This window comes from Apteryx rowi, unplaced genomic scaffold (assembly GCF_003343035.1).
Source record: "Apteryx rowi isolate R43461 unplaced genomic scaffold, aptRow1 scaffold_664, whole genome shotgun sequence".
NCBI classification, from domain to species: domain Eukaryota; kingdom Metazoa; phylum Chordata; class Aves; order Apterygiformes; family Apterygidae; genus Apteryx; species Apteryx rowi.
Genome location: NW_020450943.1, coordinates 457,845 through 483,646, shown reverse-complemented (window position 1 = coordinate 483,646; position 25,802 = coordinate 457,845). Strand labels below are relative to the sequence as shown.

At 39.2% G+C, this 25,802-nt stretch overlaps 1 protein-coding gene across 4 annotated transcripts; it reads left to right on the top strand.

The window, feature by feature from the left end:
• Positions 1-2,412: 2,412 nt before the first annotated feature.
• KLF3 (Kruppel like factor 3) lies at positions 2,413-25,525 on the top strand. Of its 4 annotated transcripts, none has more exons than XM_026085310.1 (7): positions 2,413-2,710; positions 3,454-3,492; positions 10,315-10,411; positions 17,893-18,388; positions 18,844-18,994; positions 23,609-23,819; positions 24,302-24,971. In XM_026085310.1, the coding sequence occupies exons 3-7, from the start codon at positions 10,355-10,357 to the stop codon at positions 24,521-24,523; spliced, it is 1,137 nt and encodes a 378-aa protein (XP_025941095.1). In that variant the 5' UTR covers positions 2,413-2,710; positions 3,454-3,492; positions 10,315-10,354; the 3' UTR covers positions 24,524-24,971. The 4 variants fall into 4 exon arrangements, with proteins under 4 accessions (XP_025941095.1, XP_025941098.1, XP_025941094.1 ...); XM_026085313.1 differs by lacking the exon at positions 24,302-24,971 and adding an exon at positions 24,997-25,302 and having other exon boundaries at positions 2,427-2,710; positions 23,609-23,769; XM_026085309.1 differs by lacking the exons at positions 2,413-2,710; positions 3,454-3,492 and adding an exon at positions 13,992-14,482 and having other exon boundaries at positions 10,348-10,411; positions 24,302-24,974.
• Positions 25,526-25,802: the final 277 nt, after the last annotated feature.

Below are 25,802 nucleotides of genomic sequence, written 5' to 3'. Positions count from 1 at the left end.
GTTTAACTCTAACTGCGGTTAAGGATGATACTGGCTCTCAGAAATATATTTGTCCCACATATTGTCAACTAATTTTAGCTCCATTTAGCTATGATATAGATGGAGTTAAAACACATAGTATCTAGGATAGCACTGTCACTTAAATATGGAATTAGAAATGACCATAATTAGCTTGCTTTTCTGAATGCCTTTTTTTTTTAAAGCCTAAATCGGAATAGGAATATTTACTTTGGATCTTTGTCAGATGTATGTCTTGCACAGCTAGGGGGAACCCTGGAAAAGGAAGGCTTAATCCTCAAGAGCTCACACTGGGATATCACAGATTGGGAGAAATACCTCTCCTAGAATAGCTCAAATGATCATTCAAGAGCTGTATGAAAAATTACATTAAAATTGCTTTTTGTACTCCCCTGATAATTCAGTTACTGTACCTGCATTGTCTGCTGTGTTTTATTTACTTCCTAGCCTTTGAAAATTCAGGAAGTGTCCCTGTTTGTAAGGTTCAACTCCAAACGTTTTATTGTTATGAAAAGCTGAATTTGCATGGCTGATGGAAGAGCTTTGAGGACTTGACTTTATTTAAACTAATATCCATAAATGCTCATTACCTGTGTTGAAAACAAAGGTTTAAATGGCTGCTCACTCATGTTTTTTCCATAGAATACCTTTAAGATATGGGTTTTTTGGTAATTGCATGAGGAACTTCTTGTATGAGAGGAACCACATCTGGATTTGATAATCCTGCCTGACCCAGAAGAGATTTACTTCAAACTAACTTTCCTCTTGTATTTTTAGGGATATAATATTTTGTCTACTATGAAAATACGAAAATCTGAAACTGACTTGAGCRGCCTTTTTAATTTTTGTCTAAGCAGGCCCCCCCCCCTTTTTTTTTAATGCAGTGGGTAATGTGTTACAGACCACAAGGGAGACTGAGGGCAAGGGCAGAGAAATAAGATGTTAAGTGGTCTCTTCCTTCCATGAGAAAATGGACAAAATTGCATCTGAGTAATAGAGCTATAAGACAGCCCTTAGGTACTGTGAGGATTCAACCTATGCAATAGCTGCAAAAGTCTTTAGATAAATAATGATGTAAATATGCGTGAGATTAGTCAAAGGTTTTAAGATACTAGAGACAGGAGTTATACAACCACCAAATTACTTATATTTCCAGATATTCAATATGAAGAAAGTAACTGATAAAGGAACTGATACTATCAGCATAAAACACGCACCCACACGTCTGTAGATTTTGTACTAGCCAGTTGTAATCTCGTGTGCCTTCTTGAACTTCAGTTATTAAGTTAAACTCTACAGGAGTTATTAATGTTACTGTGATACTAGTCCACGTAATTTGCAATAGTGTATTCTCATGTTGGATAATATTAGATGTCTGACCCATGGTGTGTGTATATGTGTATATATATATATTTTATATATATATGCATAAACAGTTCACAGTATGTAAGAGGAGAGAGAGTATTGAAACCACAGATTTGAAGGAAAGGAAATTTTGAAGTTATTCTAGTATATGACATCTAGGCAAGTTATGCCTTTTTCTGCCTCATGTCATCAGCTTGATGATTTCTTTTTATTGAGCTGTGTATTTGGGGTGCTTCAGAAATAAAAGCATTATACCCACAGTAAATCAGGTCCTGAGGTAAAGGTTCAGTGTATACGAAACAGAGATATAGAAAAACTAAATTGCTAAGTGTGTGTGATGCGTTAGGAAAATGTTAAGTGCGCTGAGTTATGTTGGTCCTCAGCTATTAAACAGTACTGCACAGAAGTAGTGAAATACGGTGCAGCAACCCCTAGTTTTAAAAATTATTCTTGCCTTGATCTGACCCTCTAGTTCGGTTTATGAAAAAGGTGCTTACTTTAGCCTACGAGCTGACTGTTGGACGTAATGGAGATTTAGCTCTGTTTAGCTACTGGCGTTCTGCAAATCCAATAATAAATAAATCGGTCCAGGGAAGTTAATCATCATGACCTGTGGTGTCTGAAAATCTCATGCTCCCTGGTGTTGTTAAGGGAGCCTGTTTGTAAATAGGGCAGGTCCCCTGCATGAGGACAGTGTTTTTCTTCACACCCAGTGAACAAACACCTCCACCCAGCGTTGTTGTTTCGAAGGCTCCAGCTGCTCATGAATACGGGTCAGCGAGGGCCGCCGAGCGCAGCTCGCTCTCCCCGGCGCAGCCAGCAGAGCCGTTTCCTGTTCTTTGTTTCAAGGCTGGGGTTTGCGTCACGCATTCCTGGTGGCATGTGCGCTGCTCTTTCCTGTCTGGGCTGCTCGCTGCTGGGTCGGGAGCCCGCCCGGCCTGGGTCGGGAGCCGGCGCGGCCCGGCGCCCTCGGCCGCCCCGCCCGCCGGAGGGCCGCCCGCTCGCCTGGCTCCGTTATGTCACCGCGGGATGCCGGAGTTAACCTTTAACGCACACCCTCTGCTCCCGCCTGCTTGTAGGGGATGAGCTGGAGCTGCGCTCTCTTTTCCGAAAACCTGTGCTCCGGTCTCCGGAAGGCTCGGCGCCTGCTCTCGCTCGCGCGCCGGCCGGTCTGGAATAGCCCCGCTGCGGACATGGGGCTGTCCCGGCGCAGGCAGCGCGAGCGGGCGCGGGGCCGCGGGCGCGGCTTCGCCTTCCTAAGAGCGTTGGCGCCTGTCCTCATCCGGCCTGCGCGCCCCGCCGTGAGCACCTCCTGCTTCCAGTTCAGGTTAGAGCGACCGCTCTTGAGAGGAATACGTATTTTCGCATTATCTGAACTAGGTTTAGTACAGAAATCTTCCAGGTTTAATACGGAAAATGAGACACTGCTGCCTAACTTTTCTTTGGGATAAATAGGTATGGCTGGCTTATATGTTGCATTTTTGAAGGAGTAAAAATGCATTTTTTACTCCTATTTTTATATTTGTCTTCTCCTTCCCCCCCTCCTCCCCCCCCCACTACAAGCAGACATAGAGAAACATCAAGAGGAAATTCAAAAAGAGAACATAAATCTTTCTGTTGCTCTGAGTCTGACTGAAGAAGAGCTAAGGACCTGAGCGAAAGCTCGCTGAAATCAAGAGAAAGAGTTGCATTAACTTCAATGGGCTTTGAATCAGGCCATGGATGAAAGTGCAAGATGGACTGTTTCTTCCTCTCTGTCACTTGTGTGCTGGAATATGCATGTTTTCTGTACACACAGAAATGCTTCCAATCTTTTATTCTACTCCTGTTTTATTTCATTCATTTCTTTAAGTAACCTTCTTGTTTTTGCAGCTGCTCTTTCGGATGCTAAAAGTTAGTTGTTTGTGCTCACTGCAAGTGTCTTACTTCTTAAAAAATATAATAGAACTTATCAGAAATGTGTATTTCATAAAATTCCTCTTTCAGTGCTTAATTATATATGAAGAATAGTTTTTACTAAGTTAAGAATATGTGCATATCCTTATATCARCTTGTTTCTTTCCCCTTCAGAAATCCAGATAAGAAGTGGTGTCTGGCCACACAGTTTTGGTAAGTTGTTCGTTGATTGTTTTTGTTGCTCTCAGTTATTTTACTTGATTGTTTTTCTGTTAGTTTTAGAGTACTGTTCATGAGGTTACCCAGTAGAGCCTGAGTAAATATCTTTTAATTCTGCTGCTGTTAATTTGCACAGGATTTCAATCATATTTAATCTTTTTCCAATGACAGAAGTGTTGCACTTAACTGTAGTTTAATATTGGAAACTAGTGTGTAATTGTAGTAAATGTAGTAAATCACTAAACGTAAAAAATTTTGTGACTCACACCTTTTTGTAACCAGAAGTTTTACAAAATCTCAGACCAAGATTAAAATCATAGCAGGTTTGTAAATCAACTTTTTAATATTAGTTAACACCGCTAACAGGAGATCTTTTAAAGGTCTTTTATTCTGTCATCATTGAAGCTTTGTGTTTTCATTCCAAGGCTAGTTGCTTCCAATCCAGAATATGAAGTTTGGCAGAGCTGGTTTCAGAAGAGATTTAACCCTTCCCTATTAAGAATTCACTTGATGCCGAGCCTTGCTTTTGTGGTTTTAGTAGCCATAGTGGATATCTCTTGAGGTAAAATAGTGTAGGTGTACATCAGCCAAATAGAAAAATAAAGCTCTAACAGGCTTTTAAATACTAAACTGAATCAAAATGGAAAAAAAAAAAAACACTGTGTGGTCTGCCCATCATGCATTCAAGTGTATTATTGACAAACTTTATACATGAAGGCAGGACAGAATTTCCTAAAGAGTCTAGGCTGCTTTGATCACAGTCTCATTTGTACCCACTACACTATCCAACTATTCTCCTCCCTTTTTTTTTCCATTTCCTTAGATGCACAGAAGTTCACAGACATCTGCCCTGTATTCAAATTCTGATTCAAATTAAACATTTAAGCTATTATTTATAAATGTATACTTACTTTAGGATTTGAAATTTTTTCCTCTGCCCATTCTGTTAAAAATGTTAAATCTCTGTCTCATATGTTTGATCAAATAGTAGAATCCTACATGTTAGAGAACAGTATTTTCTGTCATTCTTCTCTAGTAGTAATAAATAAGATTTGTATTTTCCCTTTAAAATTATCTTCAAAATTAACCTCTTAAAAAAACACAACAAAAAAACAAAGTCCAGTTTGGAAGGGAAAGATTATCATACCATTCCACATACTTTACTTGTTTTCGAAAGTCTGGTCTTTTCTCCTTACTAGACTGTTTCTCCTTCTAAGCAGTAGTTTGAGACAGGAAACCAGACAGCAGTCTGCCCTGATAAGGGAGAATATTGTCTAATGGTGGTGCCTCAAGATCTTTTCTTTCTCTCCCCCTTAGGTTCAGTAAATGTAGAACGGAGGATTGAACAGGGGTTACATGGGGTCCATTTTTCCTTGGTAGAAATGATACTTTTTATGAGCACTGGAAGGACTTTTTGCCTAGAATTCGCATACAAGAAAGCCATTTTCAGGCATGTGGCTTCAAAGAGTCTGTAAAAGTGTTATCTTAAGTTTCATTGAATACTGATTAGTCTGCTACACAGCTGATAAATGATTATGTCAGAATAGTTCTAGGTCAAACAAAGAGACATCAGCAAAGTTAGGATGCACAAATTGTGCAAAATACCAGATTTTTCAGCTCGCTTGCAATTCTGAAAATAGAAAGGTAAAAAATTTTCAGGTCAATAAAAAACATAAATAGTCTGAGATTCCTTGCTATGCAGAAAGGAGAAGAAAACATTTTGTCACATAGAAGTGGAACATTTAACTGTAAAGGATTAAAAAAACCCTAACAATTGTGATTAAAAGAACTGAAGCTTCTTACTTAAAAGCATGTTAATCATAGAATAATGTAGGGTGGACCTCTTGAGGTCATCTGGTCCAGCCACTCCTCYAGAATGCAACATTGCACTCTCTGGAATTTCTGGATTTTTTTTAAAGTGACACAACTCAGTGAAATCTAAACAAAATATTGTTGTTGATCCAAATATTCTTTTTCTTTATGCCTAACAATTAAAACTTTCAGCTGAAAAAATGTTGCCTTGGTATCATTTTCTTTTTACACCATGTCCTAACATTTTCAACAGTTATTACCCAGTGGAAATCCAGTGAATAAACCAGCAGAAAAGGCTGCCGAGTAGGAAAACTTTTTCTTGGTGTACTAGTTCTTAATAATTTCCCCCTAGTGTTCTTTGGGGGCTGCTCTGTTTCATTCCCCCTGCACTGTGTCTGGGCCTTCATTCCTTCCTCTGCTCTTGCTTTCTTTGACTGAATCTAACTGCTGTGCTGAACTTGAGTTTCTTTGCCTGCTGCTATTTTCAGGCCCAGTGCAGTTAAGCACTAGCTTACTTCCCATTAAAGTCCATGGAACTTTCTTGCTGACTCGGGTCTTGATGAGCAACTGGTACTGTAAGTGCAAACAAATCTTGTCGCTAGCTCTGGAAAACACGTCTTTGACCCCTTCCTGGGAGTCCTGTTCTCAGAAACTCATTTTTCTCTGTCTAACTGTCTTTCGAGGTTGCATTGGAGAAGATTTCTCACCCAGGTCTAAAAAACCTCCCCACCCTTTGGATTTCATCAGTGGAATCTTCTGATATTATCACTTCTCCTTAACATCAGGGGAAGTTTGACTTGAGGCTCACAGAAGAAGTAATAGTTTCAGAACAACAAAGTTTCAAAGGGCTTGGACCAAAGCGCTTTTGGCCACATGACTTGCGTTTGCTGCTAGATCCCGGCAATGCTGCAAACACTGCAGTGTCTTTGTGGAGGGCGCTCATGCAGCACTAATTTAGCAGATGTCATTACGTTATTTTGTAATTATACCAACAATAACAACACTACTTGGAAGCTTCTAAGCCAAGCCTCACTGTACCATAGGGCAACATTCCTTGCTTCCCCAGGCACAAGGATTGAGAAAGCAAGCTCCATGCATGGTTTTGTGCAGGAGAGGAGAGGGGCAGAAGTTATGGTTGCCACCCCCCTGTCCCAATAGTGTCAGGTCTCTGACTGCTCTTCCAGGGGTTTAATGAAAGCTCTGTGCTAGAGGGAGGATTTGTAGTTGTTGGATGTGCACAGTCAAGACGGGCCCTCTACCCCACCCTTTCCTTTCATAACAGGTCTTCAGAGTTGGTGGACCTTGAAGGTAGGTGCACTGAACAGCCTGCAGTAGCTGCACTGCAGTTGCTCTTCTGCAGTTGCTCTTCTGCAGCTGCTCTTCTGCAGCTGTTCTGCACTACAGATGTGTAGTCTGGGGCCCTTCTTAACTGCTCGGCTCATTTCATCCAGAGTGAATAATCTTTGCAAAACCTTATTGTCAAAATACATTAAGTACCTTTAAGCTTTCATTTACTTACATCTATCACACCATACCATACCAGGAAGTTAATATCAAGAAGTCTCCAACCTGGACAGGAAAATGAACTATTCTGGTGATAAACATTCCTTTTGGAAGGGATCATTTGCTGCATATTGGATCATCTTTAAAGAAATAGTTCCTTTAATTATTAAGGGGCAGAGTTTATATTTTTCTGACTTGCTGTTTTCACTGGACTTCAGCTCTGAAAATACTGAGGGACTTTGCCTGGACTTTACCTTGCACCTGTCCTTGTTTGCATACAAAAACCAATTGCTTCATTTGTCTTTCTGAAGTACAGGGTGTGAGCAAAATCTTATCAAAAGCCATGTCCTGTTTGGACAAGTTGGACTGCCTTGGCAGAGATCCACAGGGTGGAGTGAATGGGAGGAGGCAAGAAAGTAAAACTGGGTGGCTTGTTAGCAGAAAGAGAGAGAAGGCGAGCAAAAAAAAGAGAGGGTGGAATGTTTGCCTACCGGATTGCAGTTAATTATTTAGTTTCAGATTACGTGCATTTTAAATTCTTTTAACCCACATTAAAAAAACCTTTTAATGTAAAATAGTTTATACAATATGTGAAAGACAAAGGCCCTATTTTTAGTAGACTTAATATAAATATATTGTTGTCTTTCCACTGCTTTCTTCGGGGTACCTCAGGAACGAGAGTTGGTACTTCAATTTTCCAGAAATTAATTGTATTTACTAAACAATTGATGGGCTTTCAARCAAGTACATTATGAAATCAGTGTGCACAGTAGAACCCAACTGTTTTTCATTCCTCTGTAATAGAAACAGATAAGACTGTTTACCTTCCCTATTGCCCTCTTCTCAAATATTTAGGAGAGAGAGAGAGATTGGGAGTTTTTGGATTAGTAGGCATGGTTTTTTTTATTGGAAGTAGTGTGTATGTACGTACATGCATGCACTTACTTGCTAGTGAATGGGGTCCAAGCGACCAATTTGCAGCATTCTGTTTAAATGCAGAGAAGATTGTTTCATGAGTTTATTTGCAGTCTTGGGGAAGTGTCATTCTGAGCTAAATTTTAAATGCCAGACCCAAAGCTGGTTTATACTGACTTTGTAGCAACTATACCAGATTCCACAAGGTAAGGATCTGACCCTCCAATCTGGACCCACAGGACCAAGCATCATACACCAATTGATTTTCTTTTCTTGAAAATCTATTTCCACTTACTATCAAACTGGGAAGAGAAACCTACCTCTTAAGAGTAATGCATGTTAAAGGAATGCTCAATTTCTGTACTGTGGAACAGCAATAAAAGTAAGATTTTCCTCTACTGTTCTTAGATGACTGCATCTGACAAAGATTGAGAACTATTTTTTCGCTTTTGCTCAGTGCAGTACACTTTCTATTTTCAATGTCAGTCTAACTCCTGCAGAGTAATTTAGAGCCCTCTCAAGAAACACTCAAATGTGTAACATGACATGTGAAATGCATATCAAGTGTCTTTCACACACGTTCTTGGAGAAAAAGGAGAAAAGAAATAACTCTTGAACTGAAGAAAATCCAATTGTAAAACCACAAAAATGACAAACAGAAAAACCTGGGAGCATGATGGCTTACTTAGAACTTCTTTCTTTCTTTCTTCCTTTTAACTGACTAAAATAGTTGGTGTGCCACTTTATCTATGCACATTTAAACTAAAAATTGAAAGTTTCTGGAAACCTGAAAGCAAGTAGTTACATATCCTTATATGTGAGGTCTGAAATGTTGCATTTTATTGTAAACATTTTTTAAAATCTAAAAATACACATCATGAAAACAGAAATGTTAAAAACTTGATAACCACTCAAAGAAAAATAATATAGTTCATTCTCAACTTGCTCTCAAACATGCTTAATGTATTTATAAAATTACCACAATTTTTAGCAAATAGTACCATCTTACAAAATATTTCTAAAATAAAACCATATTTTAAATATAAACCGGAAATCTCATTGAGCTGCTCTTTTTGTTTCACTTTATTTTTGCAGTTTGGTTTTATCAGACCTTTGACTTTTGTAAGAAGAGTTATGAAGATACTTTCATTTACTTTTTAGGAGTTAAACTGGTTTATTTCCAGTATTCAAAAAGTATACTGTTGTAATATTTTTCTATAAGTCATCAAGCTTTGTTCATACACATAAATCCATGGCAGACTTAAAACAATTCATGCTATCTTACTTTGGAAGTTCTTACCAATTTCTTACCTATAAACACACGTGATAGTTAAATATTGCAAAACTGTTCATTAGTGTAGGCTTATTAGAATTGTTCTAATTTGAAGCAGGTACATCTTAAACATTTAATTTAAATCTCTGGAAGAATTTTCTGGCCACAATTGCAAGTATGGTGTTGTGCATTCAGCCTGCTTCCTTAGGGTGGACTTGTCCTGGGGGAGTAGTGTGGGTGTATTGGTTTATTTCCAGTGCCATCTACTGGTCAGAACTAAATTTGTGTAATGTCTTGTCCTCGCATCCTACAGAGGTCATACCACTTCTAGGCAGTGCTCTGCAGGGTATAGTGTATGATCAAAACTTCCTCATAAAATACATAATCCCAAGTAGTTTATAAAAGCTTTATCAACATCTAAATGTCATTGAGAACAGCATTCCTCTGCTTCCCTTGGCTTTTCTCTGGACGCTTTCTGGGCCACTCCAGAAGAACTATCTCCTCCTCCTCTCCTTCACAGTGTCTTTCCAAGTTGACCACAGCAGATGTGCGATATGATAGTTAAGATCTAACATGCTTTACGCTAAATCCTTTTATCTCAGACAGTTCCAAATAGGCTATTGGACAAGCAGAAAATGATAGAAAAAACAACTGAAGCTGCACAGAATACAGTCTAGATCTTTTTGAAGTGTTGGGTTTGTACAGTTAACACAAATGGTTGTTGCATTGTCAGTAAATCCATTCCTTCAGAGAAAAAATAACTGATGTATTGCTTATGGGAGGTCACTGCAGCATGTCACATGCACCTCTCCAAATTAGTCCTGGTTTTTAATCTCCTTTCTTTTGCATTGATTTCAGTGTCACTGTACCTGATAGTTTCAACTTTTCTGCCTGGATGCTGAGGAGAGGGACAGCCTCTCCAGAATCAGTTCACTGTATTATCAGCTGAACAAGATTGTTCTGAAGTTGGAGTGTTGATGAAAAATGCATGGTCTAAACCGTGACGTGTTGCTTTCCACACTGACAGCTAGTGAAAGTTGAGAATACTGTGGCCTTGATGTGCTGGTGTGCACAGTAAAAACTCAAATTAACTTCTATTAAAGACAGCAGATGTCCCTTGACTTCAGTGGCAATTGGGAAAGAATAAAGTCATGATAACTAAAATATTTTAAATGAAACACTGTCAAATATTAAGAAAGCTACGTTAGATATAGATAGATATTCAGTCTGACAAAATAATAAGTTCTCTCCAATCCAGAAAGTTGATTGTGGGATTTCCTTCAGCTTTCTAAAACATTGTCTTCCCCTTGTAGACCAGGACATCAGAGGCACCAGGACAGCTGAATAAAAAAGATGCTAATGTTTGACCCAGTCCCTATCAAGCAAGAGGCCATGGAACCTGTTTCAGTGGTAAGGCTTTTAAAATATTTTAACCGTTGTGATCACGCTATAGTTTTCCACTTTTAAGTTTGTGCCAGGATTTCTGTAAGCGTTGGACTACTCCAAGAACTGCTGTGGAACTATATGTTGCTTTTAGGGCAATCAGAGTCACATTCTAGGAAATCTTTTTCAGTAGTTTGTGAATTTATTGCCCCTAGAGGATGTGCCCCATCACCTCTGCCACTGCTCCCATCCCCAGAGCAGGGGGAGAACATCCAAGCACCCCTCAGTCATTGCAACTGACAAAGCAAGTAATGGCTTTCTGCTGGGTAAGCTGGCTAAATTACCTTACCCTGGGGTCAGATGAGAACCAGGGCAGTGGAGAAAGAATGAGGGAAAAGAGGGAAAGGTAGACTTTTTTTTTTTTTTAATTGGGTTAATTTTCATCAGTTTGGTTTACAGGGTCATTTCAGCAAAGAGTCTGATAAGCAAGAACGACAGGAGCGTGTAGCTGGGGAGGGGACAGTGAGAACTGCGTCGGTCTAGGCTGCCAGGGAAACACTGCCTGAGGAACAGTCTCACCTGTACTGCATTTATGCAACTTCCCAGAAAGGGAGGTTCTGTTTTTTCTCCCTCCCACCCAGCTTTGTGCTCCCACCATCTCTTTTGCCTGAGGTCTAGCAATTGTGTGGAGGCAGAATGATTTGGATCATTTGCATCAGCTCATTGAATGGTCAGCATGGGTAACCCACCCAAAAAAAAGCCAAAACTATTTTTTTGTCAGATCAGGAAGCTGATCTGACTTGTTCTGCAGCTATTCAACCTAGAGCAATGGTGGGGGGAAGGGAGAGGGAGCAGGACCTCCCCTCTCAGCAGTAGCCTGCAATTAGATCAGATTACGTGTAACATGAAACCTCACCTTTAGAAAGGCTGATGCATTAATACTGTGGAGTCAGTCTGCATAAACTAGCGTGCATTAAATCCATGCTCTGAATGCATTTTCAGTGGAAAATTTGCTTCTTGCTTTATTTAAAATGTRGAATAATTGCCATAAATTTAAACGTGTCTGTAAACAGTCTGATTTCTTTGGTGTTGTTAAGAGTACATGTTGACTGTTAAATTTATATAAATCATAGAATTACAATTTTATATTCATGGGGTTTGTTTACTTCTGAGCAATGACAGAAAAGTAGTCAGCCTGTCACTGAGGACATAAGTATATTGACACTTTGTCAGTCAAGAAAGTACATTAGTATTGGTCAGTCTGTCATTTCAATCACAATTATTGCATATTCTTATTAAGATAAACAGTGATTATCTAAGATTATTTAAGGATATCTAATTGTTTTCGTCAAAGGCAGAAAATAGGCCACATCCACAATAAAGGAGCTATCATTACACTAATGACAGAAAATCGCTATAGAGACACTATGAGCTGTCCTTGGCATGCATCTGCCTTCATCTCCCAAAGAAGACTCTGCAGTGGCTTAGGATGGTGCACACAAGAGACAAGATCCAGCCCCAGACAGCCACGTACTTCTGCAAGATAGGCAGGGTCAGTCCTTCAAACAGATGACCAGGGAAGGCATGAACAGTCCCTTCCCCAGAATGGAGGATGAAGGAGAAATTATACATGCCAGGTGCTTCATACAGATGTGTAGCACCTTTCACATGTTGGACCTGTGGAGTTGTCTTACATATTCTTATACCTCTGACCAGCCACTAGAGACTATGTAGAACATTTTACTAAATGTGTATGCTTTCCTTTTACTTACTGCATAATGCGAAATAAAAGCAGGAAAGGCGAACTGGAAAGGGGGACTGCTTAGATTCTTTCCTGAGAAAGTTCAGAGGAAAGGACACTGTTTGAGTGAGGGTCCCCTCGTGAAGGTTGCTCAGTGTTTCCTCAGGCTGGGGGTGTGTTTGTCTCAGCTCCTGTGCGTGCACTGGCTGTTTCGCCCTGAGCCCTTGAGGTCCTGGCTGCCCCTGCGCTTCTCGGTAAGGTGGTTTCCTTGGAGCCTGGCTGCTGAGAACCGCTCAGCCGGAGCTGTTCTGCAGACACCTTTAAAGGGAGGGAGGGGATCTTGGTACAGGGAGAACGTAGCAAAGGGTAACAGTCACCGAGTGTGTTAGTTTTCTTGACCTTCTCTTGAGGAGGCATCAGTGTGGGTTTTGTTTTGTTTTGTTTTTGAGAGGTGCTGAGCATACCATTCAGTTCACTGCGGGCTGACATAACTCAAAGCCTTTGAAAATCAGGATTTATATGTATAGTATCTCTCATTTTGATAGTACCATTAGAGGTCAAACAAAACAAAGCTCCCTAGGAATGATTATTTTACCTGTTTCGATAATAAAGTATATATGAACATACAGTCTGCAGGTACAAAACCTGTCTTTAAAAAAATCTCACTGGTTGGGGTGGGAGATGCAAACAAATTATAGTTTTGACACCACTGTGTTTCAGGGCGTGTGGTTGAAAGGATTAACTATACTTCTCAAATGACTGAAGCTTGCACCCAAAGTATTTCATCACTCTACCAACAGCTCATACTATTTATCAAATTGAACTATCAAGCATATTTTATGATAGTTCTTAACGAAATAGTGACGGATTCATCTCAGTCCTACCTAAGTATTCACTGTGAGCACTTTTTAAAAATTTGGACAAATAACAGTGACCATTCAGTCACAGAAGTTGCTTTTTATGTGTTAACATCTTTATGAATTGAAATAAGCAGGTTTTTTTCTGACCTTCAATCAGTCCCCAAAACTGTTTGCTTCATCCCTTTTTTAAGGCAAAGTGGTATGTGCTACATGAGAGGCTGAGTAACTAGTAATTAGAATATGAATTTCACATGGTGAGAATGTTTCTTCATGTATTATCTACTACTTGAGTTAAATCCTATTCATTCTCTTATGTGATACTGATTTGACAACTTGTACAAGTAGCTAAGCTGGATCATCATCTGTTTTTGCAAGAAGCTGGTTAGACTTTTAAAGTCAAATGCATTGGGTTTTGTAGTTTATAAAGACTTGATGAATTGCTTCAAAATCTCTTAGCATGTAAAACAAAAAAGGTGTTTCACTGTGGCAGTTTTAACAGAATTTAGCAAATTATATCAGATTAATGCTTCATTAGTGCTTCATAGTGTCGCCTTAGGGAAACAGCAGTCTTCTGGGTGGTGAAAGGTATCTTTTGACATATTTGGCCAGTCTTTATTCTTGACAGATTGTCAAGAGGAAAAGCATGGTGATTCCTTCTCTCTTCTGAATTATGGATTTAATTGTGTGAACCACCTGGATGTTTTCAAAAGATGCCTCAAAAATGTTAGAAGTTGCTTGAGTTTATTTTCCAGTCTCTTTGTGGGTTCAGTACTGGAGGTTTTATTCTGGACAAACAGTAAGTAAAAGGAAAGGAACTGCTTAGTAAGGTTCAGTTGGAGAGTGTACAGGAATATATGCTGAAATACAATCCTGCATCTTTATAATGATGTTCAAGGGAAATGCGTCAGCTTAAACGTTTTGGGGAAACAGCAACAATACCTAGTTTTACATTGTTCCACCAGAATACTTCTAATCGGTGCTAAATATTTAGTATTGCCAATGTCAGATACTTCATGCTGTTGCAAATCGGGAGCAGATCTAGTGAGGATGGAAAGCTGCGTGGCTGCAACCTTGCCGAATGACGAACACTGCACCAGACAGTGCTAACGGGTGGGGAGAGGCAAAAGTCTCCTTCCCGTCTCTCTCCCTTCCTCCCCTTCCTAAATGGTATGGGACAGTCTTAAAAAAGACAGCCTGGTCAGTGCCTTAATACAAGCCAACTGTTAACCTCGTTGTTTAATTGTCGTTTGATCCGTTGACTTCTCTGAGACTCTCAGCTGCAGCCGGGCAGGAGGTCAGGCTCGGCTCTGCTCTGCTTTGCTTTGCTCTGCGGCTGTGGCCAAGCCAAGTCCTTCACGTGCAGCCAGAATTCTCCCAAAATAGGCGATGGCCCACGAGGGAAGTGCCAGGACTGGCAGAAAAGGACTGTTCTCACAGGCTACCTATATGCTCCTGGCTGCTGCAGTCAGTGACGTTCAGAAAACCAAGCAGTTTCAGGTAGTTGTTCTTTTTTGTTTGCTATCGCTGACACTCGTGGCTTGGAGAGAGATGGTGGCGTCTCCTGTGCTCTCCCAGTCCGTATTCCCACAGTGGGGCTGTCACTTCCCCAGCAAAGGGAGGGGAAGTGACTTACTGGAGTTGAAAGCAGCGCTTCCTATCACCCGAATGGCAACTGCTGTCACCCAGGCAGATAGAAACCGAAGCTATGCTACGCTAAAAGACACAGCAAGCTTAACTATGGGATTGATGAGATACGTCTAGAAGTGGCTTATTCCAGACTAACACAGGGTTTCAACCACCCTTCACTGATGGCGAAGCAAAAGAGTTTTCCACCCAACAGGCAGATTGTTTAATCTATCGCCTCACTAATGGCCGGTAGTCTCCTTTTGATTTTTCTAGAATCCTTCTAGTCTCTTTCACCATTTTTGTGCCCAATACAAATTTGGAAAATTCATAATTATGTGCACAAATCAATTCCAGAAATTCCTTTTTTTTTTTCCTGTTCACAGAAGTGCAAGAGGCAGAAGGAGGTGGTCTTTCTGCCAACTCAGATTATAAAATGTTCACATTTATTCCTGTAAAGAAAATAATTTGTGACCCCACATTTTTGTATCATGACTTTATCTACTGTCCAAACAGAAACATGACAGTTAAAATCTCAGAAGGAAAAAGAGCTTAGAAAAATAATTCAGCTTTCACAAACTACAACAAAAAACAGCTGACGTATGTTAAATTTGTGCCAGCTCAGTTACAATGAAAACCTTTTATGCAAAATAATGCAAGGCATATGGGGTAATACCAGGTCCCTAAGATAATCGCTTTTTAAAAACATAATTGTTTTCTTCCTAATTCTTGAAAAGTATTTCTTGCTTATCTAAATTTATTTTACTTAATTTTTCCATTACACAACATTTTAATAGTTTAATATTTTTCTGACACAAGCCTAATGTTTCTTGAAGAATTGAGAGAGGATAACTGTTTTAATAGTAGGGGTACAGCTTGGAGATGCTTCATTCTTTAGTAGACTCAATTTACAGAAAACATTCCCAGAGATTCAGATTTCATAGTCTTTTCCTTTCTAGTGTTTTTTTACATCTTTCTAAATGGTAGTTTTCAGAGGACCGAACTTGTTAAAAAGTGCAAGATTTATAAGGCCCTTGTGCATGAATTCATGTGGGCTGTGATTTACTAAAAACTATTTAGATAACATCTGTTTATTATTTTCAGATAACTGTTATTTGAATATAAGAGCACTTTAATTGGATGAAAAGTGCACATTCACCTACACTGGGACATGCCTCACAAAATGAAAGAAATGTTTGTATATAGTGACCTTGTGACCAACCCTGACGAACCTGCAAAACTGCAGATACACTAATGCTTAGTTGTACTATGGAACACTTACAGTTTGTTGAAGCTAAGTAGACTTTGTACTCCAAACCAATAAGGGCAGTTCTAACAGAATACTTAATATCTCTAATGCATTTAGTGTTTAAATTTCTGCTTACACCCATAACATGGCTCAGGTTTAGTAGATATTAAATACTGTTAAATATTAAACTCTATCAATATTCAGTAGCTTTGATCGCTTAGAATTCTAATAATTCTCATTATTGCTTGGCTCATTAATGCTGACAAGTTCATACAACTTGTCTCACTTGGGATTGCTTGCAATGATGACATTTTAGTAGAATTCTGAGTAACCAATTACCATCAAAGATAGACTTTTTCACAGATTGAATTTGCAAGAATAGTCAAAAGAAGATCAATTAAATAAAATTTCAGTGTTTTTAATGTAATAGTTACTATTTGAAGAAATAATTTTAAGAAAAGCTTTATTACTATCCACATAGTTCTCTTTTAAGCACCATTTTTGCATGCTGCTTTGCTTGAAATTAATGATTAGTTATAAGTATTTTATGGAATAGGTGACTCCACTCTGTCGTCGTTTCTCATCACAGTAGTATGAATCAAAAGAAAAATTTACCATTTTTTAAACTCACATAGGACAGTTTCAAGCAATAATGGAAAAAAAGACAAATACGTTTGTGTCATTTTGCAATAATACTTTTAGTTAACATTGATATTTAAAATCAACTAAATGTCCCTCACAGGGAAGACAGAGGTAAGAAACTAAGATGATTTATAGCTAGAAGTTTTCATCTCAAGAAAAAACATTTAGAAATGTCATGGAAGTGATTGTATAAAAGTGCAATAGCTTTATACTTCTAATCTTTGTCTCTTTCTACCATTTTGAAGATTTTTTTTTATCCCACTCTCCCAAGTCTATTTGTTGCTAAAGAATTAAGATGTCTTTGACTGTTGGCATGAAAATGCTTAGCCTTAATGTGAGGCTTTACTTACTCAGGATACAAAGATAGTGTTTTATTTCATAAAATTTACAAAATCTAGGGGCTAAAAACAGAGTGGATTGTGTACACTGTCTTTCTACTATGTTAGAACATCACACCAGCTTCTACAGTAAGTTACCTGTTAGTAAAATAATTCAGTTTTAAATATCTTTTAAATGCAAATTTGATCTGGATAGTGGTTTAATAATACACTCTGCAATGTATGCTAATACTTCTTGGTTTACAGAAATTGTTTTTACTAAAATGAGGAGATCATTGTTTAGGTTAAGATTAGCTTTGGGCTTCATATGATCTTGTAATGAGAATTGCTAGCTACCACTAATTAACAGGAATATTCACCCAGCATGCCAAATCTTTATTCTTTCTACTAGTTTACTCAGTTTTCCAAAGTCAGACTGTCTATGCTTAGCTTTTTTTTACCTTTCTCAAAAAAAAAAGTTTAGAATTTACCCGTTGTACTCTATTTCTTTCTCACCTACTGCTTGTGTAGTTCAGTTGTATAATTTTTACTGCTCATAGAGTTCAGATACATAATTTCTTGTTTTAGTGAAGGTTGTGAAGTTTTGTTTTACAAACGTGATCAATTACTTGTTCAACTGACTGGGATTCATTACTTGCAATTCTAAGTCCAGTTTAATTGCCGTCTTGCTTGACTTCATGTTCTCAGTTTGTACTTCTGTACTGTGGGTAGTACCATGTATCCACCAGGTCAGTTAAATATGTGCAGCTTAATGTAAGAAAAACACTTTTTTAAGGAAAAAAGAGTTGAATATGCCTTGAGAATTTGTTTTCATCATTTGTGATATGTTGCTTCTGAAATAGTGAATCAGTACTTGAATAACTTTCTTTGTGCTAAATATTATGCTTTTTTAATATACTTTTATTTTAAAAGTACATTAAAATGCTTTCTTGAAACCTTTTCATTTTGCCTCAGTTTTATTAACTGCCATTTATTTTCACAAGCAATTGTGTTTGTGTGTGTGTTGATTTATTATTTGATGTTTTTTTCCCCTTTTTTCCCACTCCTTCTAACAGTCATACCCGTCCAATTACCTGGACCAAATAAAGCCAAACAAATACAGCGTCATTTATTCTACAGCGAGTATGTTGCACAATAAATTCTACTCAAACGCCGAAGGACTATCAAATGGGATCCAAATGGAGCCAGTAGACCTTACGGTGAACAAGCGAAGCTCGCCGCCTTCAACTGGAAGTTCTCCTTCCCCACTGAAATTCCAGACTGTTCACAGGAGAGCTTCACCTGGACTGGCTCTGTCCTCCCCCAGCTCACCTATCAGTAAATTCACACCGTCGCCCCCAGGAGTACAGCCTATTTCCATGCCAATAACCATCCCCCCCGTCATGGCCGCAGCGCTGTCACGCCACGGACTGAGAAGCCCTGGACTGCTGCCGGTTATCCAGCCCGTCGTGGTCCAGCCCGTCCCGTTCATGTATGCGCCCCACCTCCAGCAGCCCATCATGGTGTCCACAGTGCTTGCGGACGAGATGGAGAATCCAAGCAGCATGCCAGGTGGGTGTCGTCGGAGTTGCGCTTTTATGCCAGCTCATCCCAGGAAAATAACAGTATATTTGGGCACCTCTTAGTGTATTTTTTTACATTTTAGGAAATGGAGGCATAATTCCTTTTAGTTCTTTTAAAATCTGCAGGCATATAACTTACTGTGTGAATATTTTCCCAGACTTACCAAAATCATATTTTGTTCTGGTTTACACCTGCATAAAGCTGTTTATCTTAGTAGACCTCCTGAGATTTGAACTGATGAAAATGAGAATTTGAATCCTAATTCATCAGGAGATAGACTAAACACTGGAAGGTCTTGTGTTTTAATATAAATTGTGGCACTAAATATAAAGTGGATGGGGGATTTTTTTGGTTTTAACTATAGATTTTTACCTATATCCTTTATTTATACAATGCAGTATTTTTCATCTCTTGTCTTCACTTTCCTACCAACCCCTCCACAGTGCCTGTCATTGAGTCTTATGAAAAGCCTGCACTGAAGAAAACGATTAAAGTAGAACCAGGAACTGAACCATCCAAGACTGACTTCTATCCTGAACAAATGTCGCCTCCGGTGATGACCTCATTGTCTCCCCAGCAAGTTATGTTGCAAGAGTAAGTAGCCAACGATAGTCCCCAAATCAGCAAGGGAGTGAAATGAAGTTTGTTGGGGTGGCTACTAATTTTGGAGGGAGGGGAGAGTTGCTGTGTTTTAGAACATGTGACAAAATACAAAAAAAGATGAAGCATCAGTTGCAGCTGAAGTCAACAAATGTATTAGTCTTTCTTCCCCCAACTGGCACTGTGAGATATGGTTTAAACTTTTTCTCTTTAGCAATATAAGCGTTGATATGTATTTATACATAGTAAGCATGTAGATCTGTTATATTTATGAAATGCATTTCTAAAGTAATACTAGACCCAGCCCTACAAGCCACTGAAAGCAGAACTCCCAATAAGCCAGTGCTACCTCTTTATGAAAAAATGACAGCAAGCTGGAAAAATACTGCAAGGACATTTCATACTGCTATCTGTATTTTTATTGCCTGAAATATTTCTTAAAAAAATATTCTTGTGACTTTTCTTTTTCTTTTTCTTGGAGGACCACTCTGTCTTTTAGTAAACTTTGGCTACTTAGTGGAAAGAAACCCTTCAGGCCTACAAGTTCTTTATATAACCAGTGAAATTTCATATTTACCTGAGACCACTGTTCCATGGATGTTTCTTCTGGCAGCTTAAGTAGTTCCTGCAGCTCCTTCTCCTCCCCAGCCCCTTGTTTCCACCCCAGGAGCAACTCATTTGTGCTGGCACAGCTGTTACTGGGACCACTTCATGAACTGGATAGCAGAACTAATCAGGGTTAAAACAGTCCTATTTGCAGAAGGCAGAGCAAGGACTAGGAACAAGAAGTGAGGTTGGGGCAGAAACTTTTTAACTGGAAATATTAAAAATACCTCAGGAGGTACCTGAGGAACCATGGCCACCCCTCCATTTCCTGAATTCTTAGGACAATTCTGAAAACTTCTGCCAAAGTCATGGAATGGTCTGGAGTCTTGCCCATCGTCCTGCCCAAGCAGCAGGCACTGCCCTACACAGCCATACGGCTGCTGGAGCAGCTCTAGCAGGAGCTGGAGCAGGGAACTGAGCTAGGCTCATGACACGTGACCTCCAGATCCATTTCTTTCCTTTCTTTTGCTCACTGACGCCCTCGGAGCAGTTGTATGGGGCCTCACCTCCTGGAGTGGGGAAGAAGGACCCCAAACCAGCACATGAGTGTGGGAACACAGGGCGATTCAGAGAGAGAAAGCATGGGGCTGGCAGTCCCGTGTGTTTCCTTCAGAAGGGAGCCCTTTCCTCCTGCGCACATCTCCTCCCCGTGGTGAGGTGCACTGCAGTACCAGAGCAGACCAGCCCTCTTGTAGGCAGCCCTCCTGGTCTTCACATCTCCAGCCAGGTTGTATGTGGGTTTCAGACTGCAGTCTCCTTGCAATCATCTATTACTGCATTTAATACAGTACTTTTCTGCCTTTTGGAGAAAGTGCTGGAGTTAACCACTTGCCAGCTTGCTTTCATAAAGCAGAATGCTGTTTATTTAAAAATAACCTTACACATTTTATTACAATAAACATACAATAAATTAGTAAGCATCCGTGTTTACTAGGTGATTACTTATCTTCCATAATGGACCTGCCACACACAGCAGCCAGGTCTGTCCGTACTTGAACTAACTTCTCCTAGGTCAGGACTATCAAATGCTACAGTTTACTTTTGTTCTTTGTTAGGCCTCTTTAACAAGAGCAAACCAGTAAGTGCTGTTCCTGGCTTATACCACACCCTTCCTCGGGCTGAGACTTGTACAGACTCCACCTGCGTTAGTGATTTGCTTTAATTATTTCCCAGCGAGTCCAGTTTCCACAGGAAACCCATCCATTGAGCGAGGAACACAAAATTTGGTATATCTTGTAGGCAGCATTGTTACAAAAACCTTTGAATGGTCCATCTTTTCAAAGCATCTCCTCTGCTGGTCGGTGTATGGGCATTAGGTTTATGGAGATGCTGCCGTCACGTTGGAATGACTTTCGTTGCTTCCCAGCTGGCCTGGAGAGCTGCAGTTCTTGCTCATTCCTAAAGCGAGCCCTTTTGAGTTCAAATTCTGCTGCTGATCTACAAGCAGATTGTAGATGGTAATTTTTATCTTTTCATCATCCAAAAAATACATAAATTACTCAAGTTACAACATCGGAGGCTTAGAGCTTGGAAAATTTCCTCTTGTCTCAGCTTCATCAACCTCTTGGCTCTGCGTGATGAGCCTTAGTTATGCARTGGTTTTTTTTATCATTTTTCATAGGTTCCAGCTGCCCAAAATACACTATTGAAACACGTTAAGCCACATTAAGGATGCATAGGAAACCCTCAGTCTCACTTTTAAGCGACTGATACTAAACTAGCATTAGTTTTTGACATACACATTACATATATAATGTTGATGGCATTTCTGTAGGGATTCTTGCTGGACTTTCTGACATGCCTAATAATTGACATAACTATGCAGTTTTTTCTAAAATGAAATTTAGGTAATAATCTCTGACCAAATATAAGAAGCATCTTTAATATTGTGTTTCCTTGCAAGTGTGAATCAAAGTCAGATTCATGATGCCAACATAACATGATGTATTGGTGAAGGAGGCAGAGAAGTTGCTTAAGTAAATCGTAACATGATTTTTGGAAGATATTGTTACTTATTTTTAAAATGATGCTCACATGGTTAGACTTGCATGAATTTGTATCTAGTTGTGTAAGAAGGATTGGAACTRTAAAGAGTTAGGAATGTACTTCTATTATTGGGTCTTATTTAATATTTACTTCTGATTTTTGACACAAGCTTACCATTTTTTTAAACTGCCACCCACTATCTGATTATTGGTAAAATTCTGTAGTCTTTCCAACCACCTTTCCTCTAAAGGGAAAATGAGACAGAGATGAATTCTGAGTGCTTTATTTACACGCTCTTAGGTCAAAAACCGTCACAAGTAGTATAGTGCCAATATCCCTTTTCTCCATTTTTTCAGAAGTCACTGTCTCCAACACTAGTCTCCATATGTAGAGACCAAAATCTGGACCAGGTTCTACTCTTCAGACTCTCAGTCCAGAAAACCTGGACTACTCTTCAGAAAGAGTAGTATGCAGCAGCTTTACAACTGAGCACCACTTTAGAGAAGCATTTCTTTAGAAGCTAAAAGCCTGCCTTTCTTATTTAAGAATATGTACATACATGTCACCATCTGGGGTTTCCTGCCATTACAGTATTTTTAGCTACATTTAATGTGTGCTTGAAGAGTACATACCTATGAGTCTGTGACTCAACAGTCACAGAAATGTCCAAGAAAGAATTTGGCTCCCAGTTTGAAACTTGTAACTCTGATAGCCGAATAGCAGAAAGAAACTTTTCCCACATCAGTAGGTCCCAGCCTGATGCTGTGGAGACTAATAGAAAGTATTTTTCTGGTTAAATCATACATGAGATTTTCTTTGTTGTGCCTGATAAGCCTTTTTTTTTTTTTAAACCAAAGGACCCTGAGCATACGCCCTTGATTTTACTGAGAGAAGTAGGCATTGAACGTTTCTGAAAATTAGGTCCTAAAAGAACTTGCTTTAAGCTTTGTTTAAACCTCAGTGTTACTAAACATAATTGGATCAGTAGGAAATGTGAAGTATAGCAACTGAGAAAAGACTGGAGTTCTAGAAAGCATATTTCTATCAGATGGAAGAGCTGTTTTGCAACAGGGAATGCTAATATCTGCACATGATATATTATGTTTCAGTTAAAAGCTAAAAAATATCTAAAAGTGATAATACAAATCTGCTAATCAGTTGAAAAGTATTACTTTGTGAAGCTGTAAGATTTGTAATGCCTCTTACGTTTTTGAAAAACCTTTTTGCTTCCTTTTTCTAACATTGACAGTGAAGAAAGAGTCAAGGTTGTACCCAATTCTGAAGCCAGGGTGTTGTTTGAACCTAAATAGCCACACTTACTGACATCTTTTAAAAAGCTGGATGCATTTTCAAACGTGCGAATGTTTGTGTTTTTACTTATTACAGAAATCTGTATGTAGTTAGTCATGTAGATGTCTTACCTGAACTGTACCTATGGGCTTCAAGGCAAAAAGTGATGTTTATGAAGGCGGAGAGCCCATTCAGACATCCTGTGGGTGCATCACACAGGCTGAGCTCTACTTTTAGGAATCGGCGTCAGCGGTGCAGGGAGGCCGCACCCTCCTGCCAGCCCCAAACAGGAAGCTCTTAATTGCTCGCAAAAGGAGTGGCTGGAACAATAAAGATCGAGGGCTGCTTTGAAAGCCTAAAGACATGATTTCTTTAATAATATGGGAAAGCTGTTTCCAATTACAAACCTATTAGTTTGGGAAACCTGGGTTTGCCTGAGAAACAAGAATTGGAGGATTTTTTTCCCTTTTAAGCTTAAAAAATGATGACAAACCTTGTGATCAGTAAAAGTGGCTGTATCATGCCCCAAAGTGAGTAAACATTTAAAAATATGACTGCTACAATCCATGAAATTTTCTAAGCTCTCTTGAATTTTTCGACGTGCATGTAATGTTCTTTCTGCCAAGAGACAGTGGTAGTGAATAAAGGGCTCTGTCATGAATCATCTTATCTGAGGTTTGCTGTGCTAAATATTTTTCATTTTTAACATTCAATTTGACTTCACAGGAATCACCCTTCAGTTATAGTTCAGCCAGGAAAGAGACCTTTACCTGTGGAATCTCCAGACACGCAAAGAAAACGCAGAATACACCGGTGCGACTATGAAGGCTGCAATAAGGTCTACACTAAAAGCTCCCACCTGAAAGCTCACAGAAGAACGCACACAGGTTTGAGCATTGCTCTGCTTTTCTTTCATCAAGTCTGTGGTAAAACAAGAGTAAGCTTTTAATTTGTGCTGATCAGCGGATTGCCACAGGAGTAAATAATAAAATGACATATGTTAAATCTCGCAGTGTTCTGAATATAATTATAGGCCATGAGAAAGAAAGAAGATGTAGCAGGAAGAGCCCACAACAAGAGATTTTAAGCCATGGTGTATGCTGGTATGCTTTACATTCACTGGCTCTTTGCTCATTTTTTTTCCAGTTGCTTGCAGATTACTCACTCTGTACACCCTGAAAACACCAACTCAGTCAAATTGCAGTACCTCACTACTTACATCACTGCTAAATTTGACTGAGACTTCCATGGGAGTAGCCCATTTAAAAAAGTCTGGACTGTTTGCCAAATATAGATAGGTCTGGCCATGTGGACACACTAACCATTGGTCCGATAGTGCTCTTTTTCTGAGTGCTTTTCTTAGCGCTCTTTTCTGAGTGAGCATTCCAATAAAGATTTCCCCATCTCTCTTCTCTGCAGATATGTTCATCTTGGCATGCTGAATGCATATGTGCGTGTGTGTGTATTTATGTATACACACACACATATATATGTATATATATCCTAGATTTTTACAAAGACGTGAGACACTTTCAGGTAACATTGAGTTCAGTTCTTAACTGTCTTACATCTGTACACAAGCCAGACCTTTGCCTGGTTTGCAGCACAATAGTAGAAATGAGAATAAGGATTAAATATTAGAAAATAATTATTGAGAGAGATTTTAAGTTGAACTACTCGTGACAGTGGTACCATTTATTTTTACTATGGTAGCTTTAAGAGGTCACATCCGCATGTCAGCCTGCTGTGTTGAATGATAGAAACAGCCCGTTTCCCCCAAGTAATTTGCAATATGAGGCCCTGTTTTTGAAAATACTTGAACAAATGTTTAAACCTTCACACTGCTGGGCTTGATGAGACAAAACAAGTGCTAATATGGCAGAGGGAGGAAAGAGAGGCAATAAGAAAATGAAGTTGTGGCAGGAAACAATTTTTTGATCTGTGAATTTTGACTGCACAGTTTCTAGTGCAGAGCATTCTGCAGCACAGTGCTGGTTGGAGGCTTTTTGGGTAAGCTTGGAAGAACTAGCTGGAATTTGAGAAGACAGGATAAATCTGTTGAATTACGGATGTGTTTGTGTCTTAAATCCCCAATTCTGTGTTTCTTTTTCTAGGTGAAAAACCATACAAATGCACTTGGGAGGGATGCACGTGGAAGTTTGCCCGTTCTGATGAACTAACACGGCATTTTCGCAAGCATACTGGAATCAAACCTTTTCAATGCCCAGACTGTGACCGTAGCTTTTCACGTTCGGACCATCTTGCTCTTCACAGAAAACGCCACATGCTTGTCTGAGTGTCTTCTGTCCCTGCCTCCCATCACACTTTTCTTTTTTTTCCTTGTGCATTTTAATTTGGATTCAGCTGGTCTGAATCTCTGAGTTTATACCATTAAAAGCTTACATATGGTCAGTAATAGATGTTATCTAACCCTTCTATGTCCTTGCCACGGGTCAGACCTAAAGAATGTGAACACTTTTTTTTTTTTTTCCTGGGGATGCTAAGCAAACCCTTTCAGCAGACAGTGTGTTTAATGTATTCCTTTGTGAATAAGGGAACTTGTAAACTAACAACTTTTGTTGGTTTCTTCATATAATCAAACCAGCATATACTGATAAAGTAGTAAATGTTATTGAATATCCAGAATGCTAGTCCTTGCCAGAGACTTTATGTGTCCTGTAAAGGATACACTCTCATTTTATGCTCAACAATGCAATGAATGGACTCTCCCAACCTCGTTGTTTTTTGCAATATGGTTAATATAACAGTTTTAGAAAGATGCCTGATTCAGAAATCCCCTGTGCCTGAGCAGTGAATAACACTGTAAAAATTAATCTAATCAACATAATTACTTTACAGAAAGAATGATTGATTCATAATATTGCTTACCCCAGTCAAGAAGAAAAATCAGCGGAAATTG